This window comes from Lissotriton helveticus, chromosome 10, assembly GCF_964261635.1.
Source record: "Lissotriton helveticus chromosome 10, aLisHel1.1, whole genome shotgun sequence".
Classification (NCBI taxonomy): domain Eukaryota; kingdom Metazoa; phylum Chordata; class Amphibia; order Caudata; family Salamandridae; genus Lissotriton; species Lissotriton helveticus.
In genome coordinates, this window is record NC_136071.1 from 520314696 (window position 1) to 520330198 (window position 15503).

At 43.2% G+C, this 15503-nt stretch overlaps 1 protein-coding gene across 2 annotated transcripts in view; it reads left to right on the forward strand.

The window, feature by feature from the left end:
• Positions 1-15503, forward strand: part of DNAAF8 (dynein axonemal assembly factor 8) — a 1081381-nt gene that overhangs the window by 577577 nt on the left and 488301 nt on the right. For both annotated transcript variants that reach the window (XM_078663036.1, XM_078663037.1), the window contains one exon: positions 7670-7864. In XM_078663036.1, the coding sequence (XP_078519162.1) occupies positions 7670-7864 (195 nt within the window). The remainder of the gene's footprint in view (positions 1-7669; positions 7865-15503) is intronic.

The following is a 15503-nucleotide window of genomic DNA, read 5'->3' on the forward strand; positions in this document are numbered from 1 at the left end:
CTTCCCCCGTGTGTTGGAGGTGTAGATCTGCGATTGGGGATTTCCTGCACATATGGTGGACCTGTCCCTTGCTGACCATCTTCTGGAAGGAGGTCTTAAGCCACATCAGGGGGGTACTGGGGTTTCCTCTGCCTGAAGCCACTTGTACGATACTACTGGGTATTAAACCTGCAGGATTGAAGGCCCTCACTCGGAGCGAATGGGCGCTGGAGCTTCAAATGCTGGGAGCGGTAGGCAGCTCATTGCTCTGTACTGGAAGAAGGTGGAAGCCCCGCCAATCGCTGCGTGGTTTGAGCGCCTCTGGCATGTCATGACAATGGAACTTCTCACAGCCCGGCTGCAGGCCCGAGATGTGCGCTTCAAAGCAGTGTGGCAACCCCTGGTGAAATATCTGTGCACCATTGAGCACGCGCGCCACATGCCCCCTAAGCTCCGGGCGCTACGATTAGTGGAGGATGCTGTAGTTCCCCCTGACCCCGGTAGATTGCTGGCATGAGGTTTTGGTATGTGAGGCTTTGCGCATTAGCAATGACATTGACTGCCCCGACGGCTGACACAGTGCCCCTTCATCCCCCCGCTCAGCCCCAACTCTTGGCGTATAGTGGCTCTTCTCTCTCTTAGTCTCCTCTTTTCCTCTACTCCTACTGTCTTCTCTACCTTGCTGTCCTCTTTCCTGTCGTTCTACTGAAGTTTTGACCATCTTGGTCTTACAGTTCTAATCCTCTGGGTTTAATGGTTCCAGATTTTCCGGGGATTGGGCTATCTTGTGCAGTGATTACACAGGATCTATTGACTGAATATGACGCGACTGGCCCTTATGGGTTGTATGTAAACCGCTGTGTATAACCTTGAGCTTGAGTACTGTCAACGGTTTTCCACTTTTCCATATTACAATGCGGCCGGCCCCGTTGGGTTGTAGGCTTAACGCTGTGTACAAGTCACTTCACTGCAACCCCCTGTTATGGGGGTGAAATAAAAAGATTTGACAACAAAAAAAAACAACAGATGGTATGGCTTGTTTATATAGGTCAAGTATGGCTGGATTTCTCTCCCTATACTCAGCATTACAAAACTCCTGACTGAGGGTTTTACCAATTCCCCTTCCTCCCTCATTAACATTGCCTGTTCAGGAACTGAGACTTTACAGCCTTAATAGCCGTCTTGCCTAATGCACTGGAGTTCGTGAACAGATCAGGGTTGCCTAGTGAATCCATTTGAGTTTTAATATAACGGATCCACGGGATAGCAAGGGCTCTGTCTAAATACATACAGTCTTGAATAATCAATTGGTTTAGGTTTGGTGGCTCCTGTGCCCAAATTCTCAACCAACCTATTAAAGGGGCAACAGTGATCTGGTCTAAGATATAGCCAGCCCCGAGGTCCTCATGAATATTAAAAGTAGCAGCAGATGAAGGGAGCGACAACACCTTTCTTAAAAAAATATTTTCTGCTGTTTGGATTTCGCTGGCATCTGTGTAACCCCATACCTCGCTCCCATATAGCACCATCGGGACACACTTTGCGTTATAAATTTTCATGAGTGCCGGGAGTGGTTTACAACCTAATCGCTTTGCAAATCCAAACAAAGCCCCCGACGCCCTGGCAAGAGTATTCTTTTTATGGGCGCGCTGTGTAACCCATGACCTTCTATCATCAAAAAGGATCCCTAAGTATGGGAAGGCTGGGACTTTAATGAGCTCCTGCCCTTTGCAGAAGAATTTAGCCTTTTTTGCCCTTCCCCCACCTATTGACTTCGAGTGTAACTTTTTAAAATTGGTTATCAAGTCTAGAGAATCCATAAAATGAATAAAACAATCTAAAAGCAATTGTAACCCTCTTACCGTTCTTGCCACTAAAACTGCATCATCTGCATATAACAATGCGGGGATCATTTTTGAGCCAGCTCTTGGGATGTCCTTACAAGATTAAATTAATTTGTCTCCCAAGTTGTTAATGTAAAGCGTAAACAGCAAGGGTGCAAGGATGCATCCTTGCCTTACCCCTCGCTTAACTGGCCGGGCATCTGTCAGACTCCCATTCTCATTATATCGGACCGCTGCCGTAGTATTCTCATGGATATCAGCCAGAAAAGATATCAATACAGGGTCCAGCCCCATGTCATATAGGGAAGCCCAGAGCTTATCCCTGTTCACAAGGTCGAAAGCAGTGGACAAATCCATAAAAGCTAGATGTATGTCCCCCTGCTTTTCGACCGTGTACTTCCCTATGACCAGATGTAAATTAAAAGTGTAGAGGGATTGGGAGCGCACTCTTAGTCTTCAATCTCATCAATTTTAAACCCTAATCTATATACACTATAATCACAATGGTGCCACAGCGTAACACTTGCTGTCATACAAGTGTAAAGTTTGATATGAAATGAAAATTACTGCCAAGGCTGGTAGTAAACACTGTGCACTGTGCATGGATAGTCCCAACGGACTCTATGGGTACACTTAATATGTAAACAAAAGAAACTTATGCATATTCAGTTTATCAAAGAGAAAATGATTTGTTATTGTAGATCATAACAACAATTCCTGCGTTATACAATGAATGTTACAGTACAATTTTGTTGTCAATTCATTAAATCACATGAAAACATATTCTTATATACAGGTTCATTAATACATGAATCCATACATTGGTTCATTAAATGCAATGATCTATACATAAATCAAAGTTTATCTTAACAACAACCATCTTGGAAATGCCCGATGCATTTCGGGACAGTGGTGTCCCTTCTTCAGGGGCAATCTGATATGAACCACGGTCTGATAGCTGTATGTAAGTTACGAGGAACACTGTCCAATATCAGCCTGCTGTTGAAATTTTGTAAATTCTATGGAATGGTCCTCAGGGAATGAGTCTTCAGTCACCTCTGTGTTGCAATAGTTAACAAGTGCCCAATAATGCTGCTGTGTCCACTAAACACCGTTGGTTTGCAGCCCAAGTTACTAGATGTACACCAGTGGCTCTCTAAGGCAGAGTCCCGATACCCACAAGTTCATCATTTTTGAGCCAGCTCTTGGGATGTCCTTACAAGATTAAATTAATTTGTCTCCCAAGTTGTTAATGTAAAGCGTAAACAGCAAGGGTGCAAGGATGCATCCTTGCCTTACCCCTCGCTTAACTGGCCAGGCATCTGTCAGACTCCCATTCTCATTATATCGGACCGCTGCCGTAGTATTCTCATGGATATCAGCCAGAGAAGATATCAATACAGTGTCCAGCCCCATGTCATATAGGGAAGCCCAGAGCTTATCCCTGTTCACAAGGTCGAAAGCAGTGGACAAATCCATAAAAGCTAGATGTATGTCCCCCTGCTTTTCGACCGTGTACTTCCCTATGACCAGATGTAAATTAAGGCATCGGCCCGTTGTACCCCTTCCCTGTCTGAACCCATACTTTAGGTCCGAGACGACAGAGTTTTTATCCAGCCAATCTGTCAAGCGGGCTAGTACGGCTTTTCCCATAATCTTTGCAGCTGAATCCAGGAGTGAGATGAGCCTATAACAGGCCGGATCTTCTCTTGCGCCCTTTTTAAATATTGGGGCTATAACTGCTTTACCCCAAGACGTTGGTAGACCGGCTTTAGAGGCTGCATTAAAAACGGAAGTTAAAATCTTTGCCCATACACTAGGGTCGGCCCTATATAAATCAGCCGGTACCCCGTCTGGGCCCGGTGCTTTCCCCTTTGAAGTACACACAATCGCCTCCATTACTTCTTCCTCAGTAAAAATAATTTTTGGGCCCTGTAAAGATTCCCCGCGAGGAATGAACGGTGACTGACTGGTCTCAGAGTACAGGCCACTAAAGTGTTCCACCCACCTTTCTGGGAGGATGAGACAGTCTTTAATTGTGTTATCTAACTCATCAAATAATGGCCTATTGCTCACTTTCCAGAAATGGGTGCTACTTGTCAGAACACTCGCTTGGCTCATTTCATCCCATGCCTTTTCTTTTAGCTGGATTTTTCTTACTTTTATTGCTTTTTTATAATCCCTTCTGGCCTCTACAATCTTACTTGTACCCCTGCCAGACTCTTTCAACGCCTCCAAAAGTGCCGTATGTGCAGTAATACAAGCTTGGCCAAACCAGTTTTTAAATTTCTTGGGCTTTGGTTTGCCTCGCTGAGTCAAATTTACCGCTACCTGTTTTGTAATACGGTCAAAGGCACCAAGGATTACCATTGGCTCAGAGTCCGCATTTAAACATAAGCTCAAATCCTCAGAATTACTATTATACAGGTTGTCTAAGAAGTCATCTGGGGTAATTGCCTCCCATCTCAACCTACGACCCTGACATATGGTGGCTATATTAGAATTTGAAATAAGCGCCAATGGTGTCTCATTTTTAAGGGCCTTAATTTTCTATGCAATTCCCTTTGTGTGGTAAAAGATTCTCCCGTTCTGCGGCCAAATCCTGACATTATCATGTGAGCTTTTACATTTTGTAATTTGAAAATAGTTTTTCACCTTCTCTGGATTCATAGTCTTTTGCCAATTACTATTGCCATCTATTGAGTCCTCAACTTGCACGAGGACGCCCGACGACATAAGAGAGTTCCTGGAGGACATAGTGCTCCCTACACACTCAAGTTAGGACAGGGAACTACTACACACTCATAAAGAGTTGGATGAGATAGAGGCAGCGCTTGGAGATCTGCAATCCGGCGTAGCAGTAGACCTCAATGGCCTGACAGTGGAACTGTATAAAAGTATGGCGAATAAACTGAACCCACACCCTCTTTAGATGTTTAAGGAGGCCAGAAGCTTGGACCAACTTCCATTTGACCAACGCCTACCAATTTTAGCTACAATCCTTCAGGAGGGTAATATGCCAAGTGAATGCAGTTCATATCGTTGCTTAATGTACTAGAAGATACTGGCAAAACTATTGACCAGCAGAATTCAGCGGTTTATGACAAACCTTCTGCATATTGCCCACTCTGTATTAATGCCGAATAGCGGGAGTAGGCTTAACCTCTGCAGTTTATTTGGATGCATGGGCTATACAGAACAAGTTTTGGAAACCAATGATCGTCTTATCTTTAGATGCAAAAATGGGACTTGATTTCCAAGAGTGGACTTGTATGTTTGGAGTATTAGAAAAGATATTGGGCGGGCCCTAACTGTAGACAATGGGTGAAACTACTATACAAACAATCTATGGCTTAAGTCAAGGTGTACAAAGTGAAACTGGACACCTCATCAGTTAAGGAAGGGAACAAGGCAGAAGTTTCCGCTCTTCCTGATGCTCTTTGCCATGGTACTGGCACAACCGGCAGCTTAAATAAAAAAAGATAGCCTTGTTAGACTGCTGCGGTGGGACACTGCATGGATGAAAGGATATTAATCTATGCAGACAATGTGCTGCTTTACGTGGCTCAGCCAAAGACCACCATCTCAATACACCTACATAACTTCCAAATATTTGGGACATACTCAGGATATACTATAAACTGGTAAACATCCCACTTGTATCCACTGGAGGGATGAAACGTAACTGTTCCCCAAGAGCTCCAAAAACAAACCTCGAAGGAGGGATTTTGGTACTTGGGAATTTATGTCACAAGAAATGAAGAGACGTTTTTAAAGGAAAACCCATGCAGATTTTTAAATAGTTTCAGGAACGATGTGAAGCACATTTAGGGCATTGCCTCTGTCACTGTTGGGCAGGGCAGCGATGTATAAAATGATTACGCTACCAAAACTGCTACACGCACTTCAGTGCAAACCACCTCACAGAAAATACTGGACAATTTCTTTAGGCAAATAGATAAGGAATTTGGCTTTTGCTGTGAAATGGGAATACACCACAAATTACTCATACACATTTGATGAGAGTGGTGTATGACGGAGGCATAGCATTTCCAGATATTAAAAATAGTACAGAGTCTTGCAATTAGTAATGATAAACGAGTGGGACTTTGCCACACTGGAGTAACCATTGTTGAAAGTGGCAAGACATGCCAGGGGAAACAGGGGGTATCCTGCAGTCCTCTATAGAAAGCGACCCCCAAATTGTGTTACCGATTCACACTCAAACAGTGACACAAATCTGGAAGCAGGCCACGAGATATTTGGATTGGGAATAGAAGCTTACTATCGATACCCCACTGTGGACACCAATGCCCTTTTGCAAGTGGGACAGCTGGAAGGGTTTGCCAGGTGGGGTATGATAGGAATAAGTACACTAGGGATATTTGAAACAGACAGCTTCATGTCCTTAGAACCACTCAAACTGAACCACCAATTTGAGGAATACGAGGTGTTCCGGTTTTTGAAAATCAACCCATATTGCAAAGGACACAATAATTGAGGAATCTTCGCCACTAGAAGACAGAGTACTGAGCAAACCACTAACCGGGAAAGTGATATCCCTGATATATAGGAAAATAATGTACAACTCCCCAGATATTATGGTCAAATTAAGAGCTGACTGGGTAAAGACTATAGGTTAATTTGAAGACGGGGAATGGGAGGAAGCTCTACAAGCCCACAGAGATGTTGCAACCCAATTGGTGTTCCGCCTGATGCAATTGTATATATTGCATAGGTCATACCTCACCGAAAAAAAGCATGCTTGTAGGGAAGCAAATCTACGAAAGAAGGGGATGCCGCAAGAAGTGGAGTTAGGTCTGGAAACCCTGGCAGCTATACAGGAACATAAGTAGGGGAACATAGCCTTGTGGAGGTGGATGCACCAGGTAAAGAAGCATGTGGGAGAGAAGTCAGGGGGGACAGATGAGGGCTTGTTAGTGTTGTGCAGCATGATAGCATTGATTATGTAGAGAAATTACAACCTGTCAAATTTCAGGATGAAAAGAATGTCTGTTTTTTTGGCATGACATAGAGATCTGCTAGTACCTTGACATATAATCTCTATGTATCGTGTTGAATAGGTCTGCTGCCTGCGGGTTGTTAATGTGTGATCTCTGTAATCTGATAAATGGCTCTACTGTTTAAGGCATGGTTATGTAAAGTCTGTGCTGACTTAGAGAATATTCTAGGCCTGTAAAATGTGTACGACCTGAGACACAGATTTGCTGGGCTAAGCCTGTGTTGGTCAGATCTGTGTAACCTGACTTTTAGTTCCCTTGCCTACAGCTAGTGCTCTTACAGTTTTTCTAGCCAAGCAGGCATCTTTGTTGTCTTCCTGTCCTAAACTCACTCTTCCAGAATAGATGAATGAGAGACAGTGCTCTACTATCTTGGACTCAAGGTAGTCAAATAAATATAACCTGAAGTATGGCTCTTTTGTAGTACTTGTAAAATATTTGGTTCCAGCTGTACATTTCCACAATATAAAACCCCTTGTTCCTTTCTCTGATGTTTTCGAATTGAACATGACTTTCAGTTGGGATAAATGAGAAAGTCCTCTGGCTGTAAATCAAGTCAAAATTCATTTTTGTGGACACTCATTATAGTATACGGAAAGATAAGAAACTAGAGAGGCTTGCTATATATTTTTATATTGCTAATACCGGTTATAGCATGAGTCGCAAAGTCAGCTGAAAGTGTATGTTGCGAGTAAGTCTGGTAGAATATTCTAGGCAACATTTCTTTATTTTTTCTACTTCTAGTGGCAAATGCATTAGTAATAATCAGTGAGTAGTAAATGACTGTGCCACCCTGATTCTGTGTCCGATCATCTCTCCAAACAGGAGGCAGCCTTAGCACGGTCCCGGATTGTGGGAGTGTTGCCCTTGATATGCTTTCTCTGCGCAGCTTCGCCTCCAACCCTGAGATGGAACAGGTCGTGGTGCTGACACTGATTGGAAAGGATGCTATGAAAGGCGCTGGAGCACTCTTACGCTCAATTCTCCGCCCAATTACCAGGAAGCAACTCCTATATCTGGGTGAGTCCAATGAGAATAGAAAGAATCAGTGTTTGTTATGTAGAGATATATAAGACATACTGTAGATTATCACACTAAAGGAGCCAGGTTCCCTCTTCTGAATGTACTCCGGAACCCTTGGTCGATGGACCTTTTGTATCTGCTTTAGAAGTGTAGAGGGGAAAATTAACTCTTTCAGTTGGAATCACCAGCTCAGAGAATAAGGACTCCGGAGAATCACAGACTCCAGGTTGTCAAGTTTAGTGGGTCTATTACAAAGCCAAAAACAACTGGTTATACAAACTCCTCAGGACAAGGTTGTAGAAATACATTGGAACTAATACAAAGCCAAACCTACGACCAAAATTTAGCTTGGGGAACATGAAAAGAATGACAAATTCCAAGACCAGAATGAAGGCAGTAAGTGCCCCCACTTCTAGATCGGTCTTCATTGGAGGTTCGTAAGTAAAAAGCATTAGTCTGTCCCTACTCTGCCTCTAACATGACATCCCTACTTAATATTTTCAAGGCAAGTCAGAAAAAGGTGTCAGCGTGTCGTGAAGACTTCCTAAGAAGTACACTCATGTTGTATGGGTCAAGTACCCAAAGGCTACAGAGCTCGTTCTAAGATTCTCCTTCTCTCCTCATCGATCTCCTCTCCTCTCCTGACTCAACCCCCAGGACACTGTCCCTAATTTAAACACCAAAATCTCGCCCACTGCTCATCATCCGATCACCTCATCCAGCTGGGCACTACTGATGGGTGATTTTCTATTTAGTTTTGATACTCCCAGCTCCTGGCTCGATGACCTTGATTCCCAGGCCTTCTCCATTGAGAAAGAACACCGTCTCATGTTATCAGCTCTTCTTGTGTAAATGTATTAATTCCTCCCCTAAGCTTAGCTCCTAAAACAAAAGCGGTATTCTAACTAACAAAGACGGTCTCCACCTGCAACAGACACATGAGAAAGGAACAAATCGAACATGCACATGACATTCAATCATTAACTCCGTGACCAGAGAGCACCAGGGAGACTACATTTCAGGCCTACAGAAATCGGGCAACATAAGAGAATAATAGATAGGCCTCATGAGTTTACATACAAATGAGCTCTTTTACTGAGCATTTTCTAAATCACCAGGTTACATGGGCACATCAAATGTGCGAATATGTGCAACCTGTTAGCAAGTCTACACGTTAATGTTTTCAGCTAACACGCATGTATTGCAACATTACTTTCTCCACATTTATATGAAATATGTACTTAGCACATCACGTTTACATTATTCTCGTACACATTCTACTGTCACATGTTAGCACGACAAAGGAATAAATGTAGGTGCAAACTTCTCATGATTATAAGGAACCCCTACAAATGGAAGAGCACCATTGCGCTCTATCAAAACTTAAAACAGGTTTTTGGGCTGGCCAATTTCCTCTGTTGACAAAATAGGAATGAAGAAAACGTGTGTCCAGGACTATCTCCAGATAATAATTTCAATTGGGGGTATATGTTTGTTTTTTCTGTTTATTAGTTTTACGTTACAACAGTACCAAAAAAGTTGGGTGGCAAATGCATCTCATCCGCAACCCTCCCACATATGTGACCCAAGAAATAGAACACCTCCTTGCCCTAGTGTTATTTTTTTACTTTGCCCTGAATATATCAATTGAGCAGTGCTCTTAAAACAGGTGGTAGGCTCTTGACCATCCATTACTCAATTTGTTTTGCATTGCTTTTCAATTTTTTTCTTGGGCGTTACATGAGATGGTGTTGGTACCTGAGCCATCGGGCATTCTCACATACTGTTTGCATATTTCATTCTTACCACATAGCTTATTTTTATCTTACCATCAGGCATTCGTAAGACATTGTTCTTTACTTCAGAAGGCGAGGGCTAGTTATGGAGCTCATTTACTGCCACAAGAACACAGATTTATATGTGTAATTTTTTTCAGGACCACCAAGACAAGAAAGAAAGGGTAGCATACTACAGTTGTCCAGGAGCAATGTATACACACTTGGCAGAATAGTTAACAGGTTAGCCCAATAAATACTATGCCCACGTCATGCAGTACTTCTTAAAAGATATTAAACTTATGATTTCCAAGAAAGATGATCGTGCCACCCTCGATTGTGAATTGGTGCCAAATAAGTCAGACCGTAGAACAGCAAAGGAGGATGATCTCGGGTCTAAATGGATTCCCTGGGAACTTATATATGGCTATAGAGAGTCAGAATTGCCAAATACTGTTGTGTCTATGAAATGACAGGAAAAGACAGGGGCTATCACCACCAAATTTCAAGGAAGCTACACCTATACTGCTGACATCTATAAAAAAGCATTTGCAATGCAATAGGTCTCACATTTACAAGAGTTTGAGTTATTGGCATTGTAAATGACAATGCCTTTTATTTATGTGTTGTTTTAAAAAAAAACTGGTAAATAAAAGGCATTGATTACGGTGGTCCACGAGAGAGCAACAGGTTCACCGCAGGTCTCTGCCGATAGTTTTGGTCCTTACCTCTGCCGGACTACTCCATGGGGCATTTCATGGCAAAAGCCAACTGATGCTCTAGGAGGGAATCCCCCTCGCACACATATAGCACCTGGGCGAGTGTTTCACATTTTTCAATTATACACTCACTTAAATAAAGATTGCACCTTCACATTTTGGTCCTGAGGAAAGCCAGTTTTAATCATAAAGGCCTGGCTGAAACATGTAGACCACACTTGGTGAAGGAGGCCCTAACAGATGCTCCTATCACATCCATCAGCCCTTTTTAATGCTAACAGCGGCCCAGTTATTAAATTGTAATTTACCCTCGGGTACTGGGACCCCTGTATAGCTTTTAAAACTTTCACCTTCACATCACAACACTGCACACTCAGTAACATACCTGCTCCGCTGTATCCAGGCGTCGAAGCACACCCGGGACACACTCAGTGTCTCTGGGTGGGCCCGATGATGAAGCATGCCACCAACCAGGTTGGTGGGTGAGGGCTTCATGAACAAATAAAATGGTTTGCACTTTGTCATACAGTTTTGAGTCAAGGTAAAACTTCACAAACAGGCTAGTCCTTATTGATTTCACATATAAACCTTGGGGATATGGACTAGCTACCTAGTCCTCTCTCTCTCTCTTGATAACGACAAATAAAAGGCATTGCCATTTACATTGCCAATAGCTTAAACTCTCGCGAATGCGAAACCTATTGCATTGAAAATGCGTTCAGTGCCTGTGCTAAACATTTTTTTTTTAAGCGTTAGGAGAGAGTGTGTCCTACTTGCAACAGCAGGCAGGACTTAGCTATTTAAGAAAATACTGCTCTGAGGCTGTAATTAAAGCCTACAGAGTAATAACACGTAACAGGGACTGTCGCAACAGGAGGTTACAAAATGGGACAAGGCAGTACTAAGAATGGATTACTAAGCCTATTGACCAATGAACAGACACAGTTTACAGTGGACAATGACACAAGCCAATGAAAAATATAGACGAAGAGTGGATGGAGCTTCAGTCCCTACCTGAATACAGCATGCCCCGCAGAGCAGTGCATGCGCTGCCCAGGCTTGACCCAAAAAACGATTGGCAGAGAGACCAATGTGGGTTGCCTCGTTCATTCTCACTGCTGAACATAAAAGTTCTTATTGCTAGAGAGTAGATATTCTAAGGTGTATGCCACCTTTTGGACCTGACTGATTATTATTGTCTTACTTGGGATTGTGTTCTAAAGCTATCATTTCACAATTGGGGTGTCATAGAGTCTTTTTGCATAAAGATGGTTTGAAGATGAGCTTTTCACAGTTGTGTACACAACACAGCTACACAGTGGGTGTGGAAGCAGATTTTGAGAACACACCAACATTGTTTTTAACTTATTTTGAATCTCTCTAGCCCCGGTGTACATGATAGACCCAAAGAAGTAAACTCTGCCCTTAGCGATAGTGTTATATTTGTCCCCGTTTGTAAAAGAACATAACTTGCTTGAAATAAGTCCAGGCTGTAAAACTTTAGTTGGTACCAGTTTTTTTCAACTAGTTGTTGATAGATTGTATTTCTTGCCAATTGAAGTGCACTGATTCCACCACTATCCATTTCAAGACCTTTTCTACTGTGGGCTTGAAAACATCCTTTAGAAACGTGTACTGTAGAAAGCCTCCTTCATATGGCAAATGTTAGTAAAAGCCTAAGATTGCTTTGCAGCGATGTGGAAGAACATATTAAGTTTGACAAGCAACACCAAGTGTTAGCAGATTGGGGCTTTTGCTCTTTATCAACCCCATTGAGAAGCTTTTATTTCTCACACATCTGTACATTCATTTCCGATACATCATATGTAGCTTTGCCACAAATGTGATCTCAAAAAGGGATAATCTAAAGTTTATTCCATCATTTAGATTTACAAGAACATAGGTGACATCTTCTAGTAGAAAATGTGTGTCATTTGAGACATAAAACTCTTGGATGGTGAGTGGTTTTGAGGAATTTCTATGAAATGGAAATGATGTCCTCCCAAAAGAACACATAGTGCACACCTTTTTGAAGCTGTTTGGGAAGTCTCACTCCCGTCATGGTGGAATGTATCAAACTCGAATATTATTTTTGTTGACTGCTGCTGAAACAAAGGCCTGAAATGTTCTGGGATCTGAAAGCTCAAATAACCCACACAATGCACTAGACTCTGGCTTTGGAACTTTCATAGATTTTCACACTTGAATTCTTCCCCATCATCAGCCTAGGAACCCATGTTTATCCATGTTAACATACACTCAACTAGGCTGAAACAGCCATAGACCGCATTAGCCTAACCGCAGCTTATGTGACCTGAAATTCAGCCAATGAGCTGCCATAACCCACAGCTCTTTCCCTGAGTGAGGCATCCAACTTCTCGATTTTCTACAGCATATTCAGTGATACAAACTGTCTGACGCCTGTCTCCATTTAATCAGTTTTGGTGATCTTTCAACCTGTTTCAGTTTTTTTCTTCACAGCTCCATACTGCTTCTAACACCAAGAAAGTATTTGTACCCCATTGTTTTTTCTTATGACTGCCACAAGCAAGAAGTATTTTGACTTGGCAGAGGGTTTAAAGTTCAGAGACGAAGTCTGTGTTGAAGGCTTTTAAAGATTGTGGAAAAATGATAATATACATGGATGAGCCTCATACCAAATATCTCTTCGGCCTGCATCCTGGTCACAACCCTAAAAAGTCTGACATTTATAAAGCATTCTCTATGAAGACTATAAAAGAAAGGTAAAAAAGATGGTTTCTCAATACCCTTGAGGAGAAGGTAGAAGCATCCATCTCTGGTGCCGGGCAAGGGCTTCTAAAACCACAACAGAGAAGTCTAAGACTTCCAAACTGACTAAAGGACCTTTTGTTTCTTCCACTAATGATGAGAAGTCTGGTCATCATCTGTCAACTGAAGCCATAAAGAAGGAGAGGAATGTGCCAAAAAAACATACACATAAAACATTTCTTTGGAATCAATCCAGTCATGTGACAAATGGTAAACATTGGAGTGAGCAACGAGATCGACAATAATAGTGTATACTTTACTGTACGAAAGGGCCCGTTTTAGACATGGTAACCCCCACTTTTTGCCTGGAATTTGATGCAATTTTGGCTGTAGTGCACTGGATTCCTGCTTACCAGGTCCCCAGTGCCAGTGATCTTTCCATAAAACAAGGTAACCGTTCAATTTGTACCACAGTTGGCAAGACCTTTAGAACCTCTGTACGTTGCAGAGACTGGCACCCCTGGTACCTCGGGCATAGGTACTTAAGAGGGTAGCTAAGAGGGTAGCTAAAAGCTGCAGCATGTATTGGCTGCCCTAAGGGGCCCACCACCAAACTCATGCAGACTGCCATTGCTGGCTGTGTGAAATGGTGCAAGCAAATGTGAAAACACGACATGGCACACATCCTGTGTGCCATCCCCACAGACACTGCATGAAATATATGTAAGTCATATAGCCCTAAGGCAGTGTGAGTGCACTCACTACTTGTGAAGACATATCTGCATTAGCAGATATGCACCTGTGCTGTCTAGTTCAAATGCGAGATAGTACCTGTGACAAACTGGCACTGGACATTACGAGTTCCCCTGATACCAGATGGCTTTGCTGACACCTATGATGTTTGATATCAAATACCTTGTCCTAATAAATCCATACTGATGCCAGTAGTGGATTTATTAGACATGCACCCAGAGGACACCTTAGAAGTGCCCACTGAAAACCTACTAGCCTCTTAGTGTGCTGGCTGACTGATATCTTCTGGCTTGCCACCACAGACAAGTTTCTTATCCTCTGGAGGTGAGAGACTGCACTTCTCTCAGAGGTCATAAACAATGCCTGCTCTGGCAGGAGGTGTTAACACCTCCTCCAGCAGGAATGCTAGTGAATTTGCATACCAAGGCCAAAGGCTTCAAATCATCTGCCCCTTTGATATGTGACCCTGGCTTCCCTCCAGACCAGGGTGATGCCACCCCCTTCCAGAGGCTCATCTGGCATAGGACAGGCAGGAAAATTGATATGCAAATAGGCGTGTTGCACACCAGGTTGGTTATACCCCTAAGGTGGGCTGCCTGATGTGGTCCACGAAAGAAGGATTCCACCATCTTGATTTTGGTGGAATTTGGAACAGGGTTATGCCCACTCCCCATATAGTTCTGCTGACCACCAGGCCCACCGATGCAATACCCACCCAGGAGGAAGTCACCATGCTCTGAAGGGTCAGATCTGTCTCCCTAGCAACTTTGGAGATTCCAGGATTCCAAGGGGTCGCCCTGCACCAATACCTGGGGTGCCAAACTTCTTGTAGCAACCAAGGCTTGTTTACAGTCTAATATGGACTCCGACACTGCCAAGGCTGACCAGCTGATGAAAGACATCAGCATCAGCAGAGGTCTGCACTGAGAGTGGCCCAGCTGTCCTGTTTTGTCCCCCTCTGCTTGTCTGACTAAGCGCTGTGAGCGCCCATTGACACACAGGAACAGTTGACTAAAACCCTCTACACCTTTGCTCCCTGGTCCAGAAGCACAAACACCAACTGTGCCACCCTGCTCCTAAGACCCTCATAAATTGAGCCCCCTGTTGGGAGCTCCCTGACTTGTCCCCAAGTACCCCTCTGCAGCCTGATTGCAGGTGCCCCCCTTTGTCAATGGTGTAGCACGCAAGGTTGCCAACCGATCCAGCACCTCTGCACCCGGACACTCCAGGGCAGGTCAACCCGAACTGCTGGTGGATCTTGTGACCATGACCCCTTAGCCCCTTAAGTCCTAAAGGGGACCCTCAGATACATTTGCAAATACCTGTATGCATTATATGTTTCTTTCTCCATATGAAAGCATTACAGCGTACAAGTCAGCTTCCTAAATTTACCATCTATTATAAAGTCCTAAAAGGTCAAGGCAAGTCTACCTTCGATCTCTTTGGTGAAACTGATGCAATCTAAGACATATCCCCATTCAATGAATAGCAGTACTTAATCAACAACAAGCCATTGGCAGTCACAACACCATCATCAACAAAGCTACTATTGACGAAACCTAAGTTGTCAACATTTTCATAAACATCAATGAGAAGTCTTCATATATGCCAGACATCTCTTTAATGGCAGATCTGCAACCACTGATGATACTTCCATCG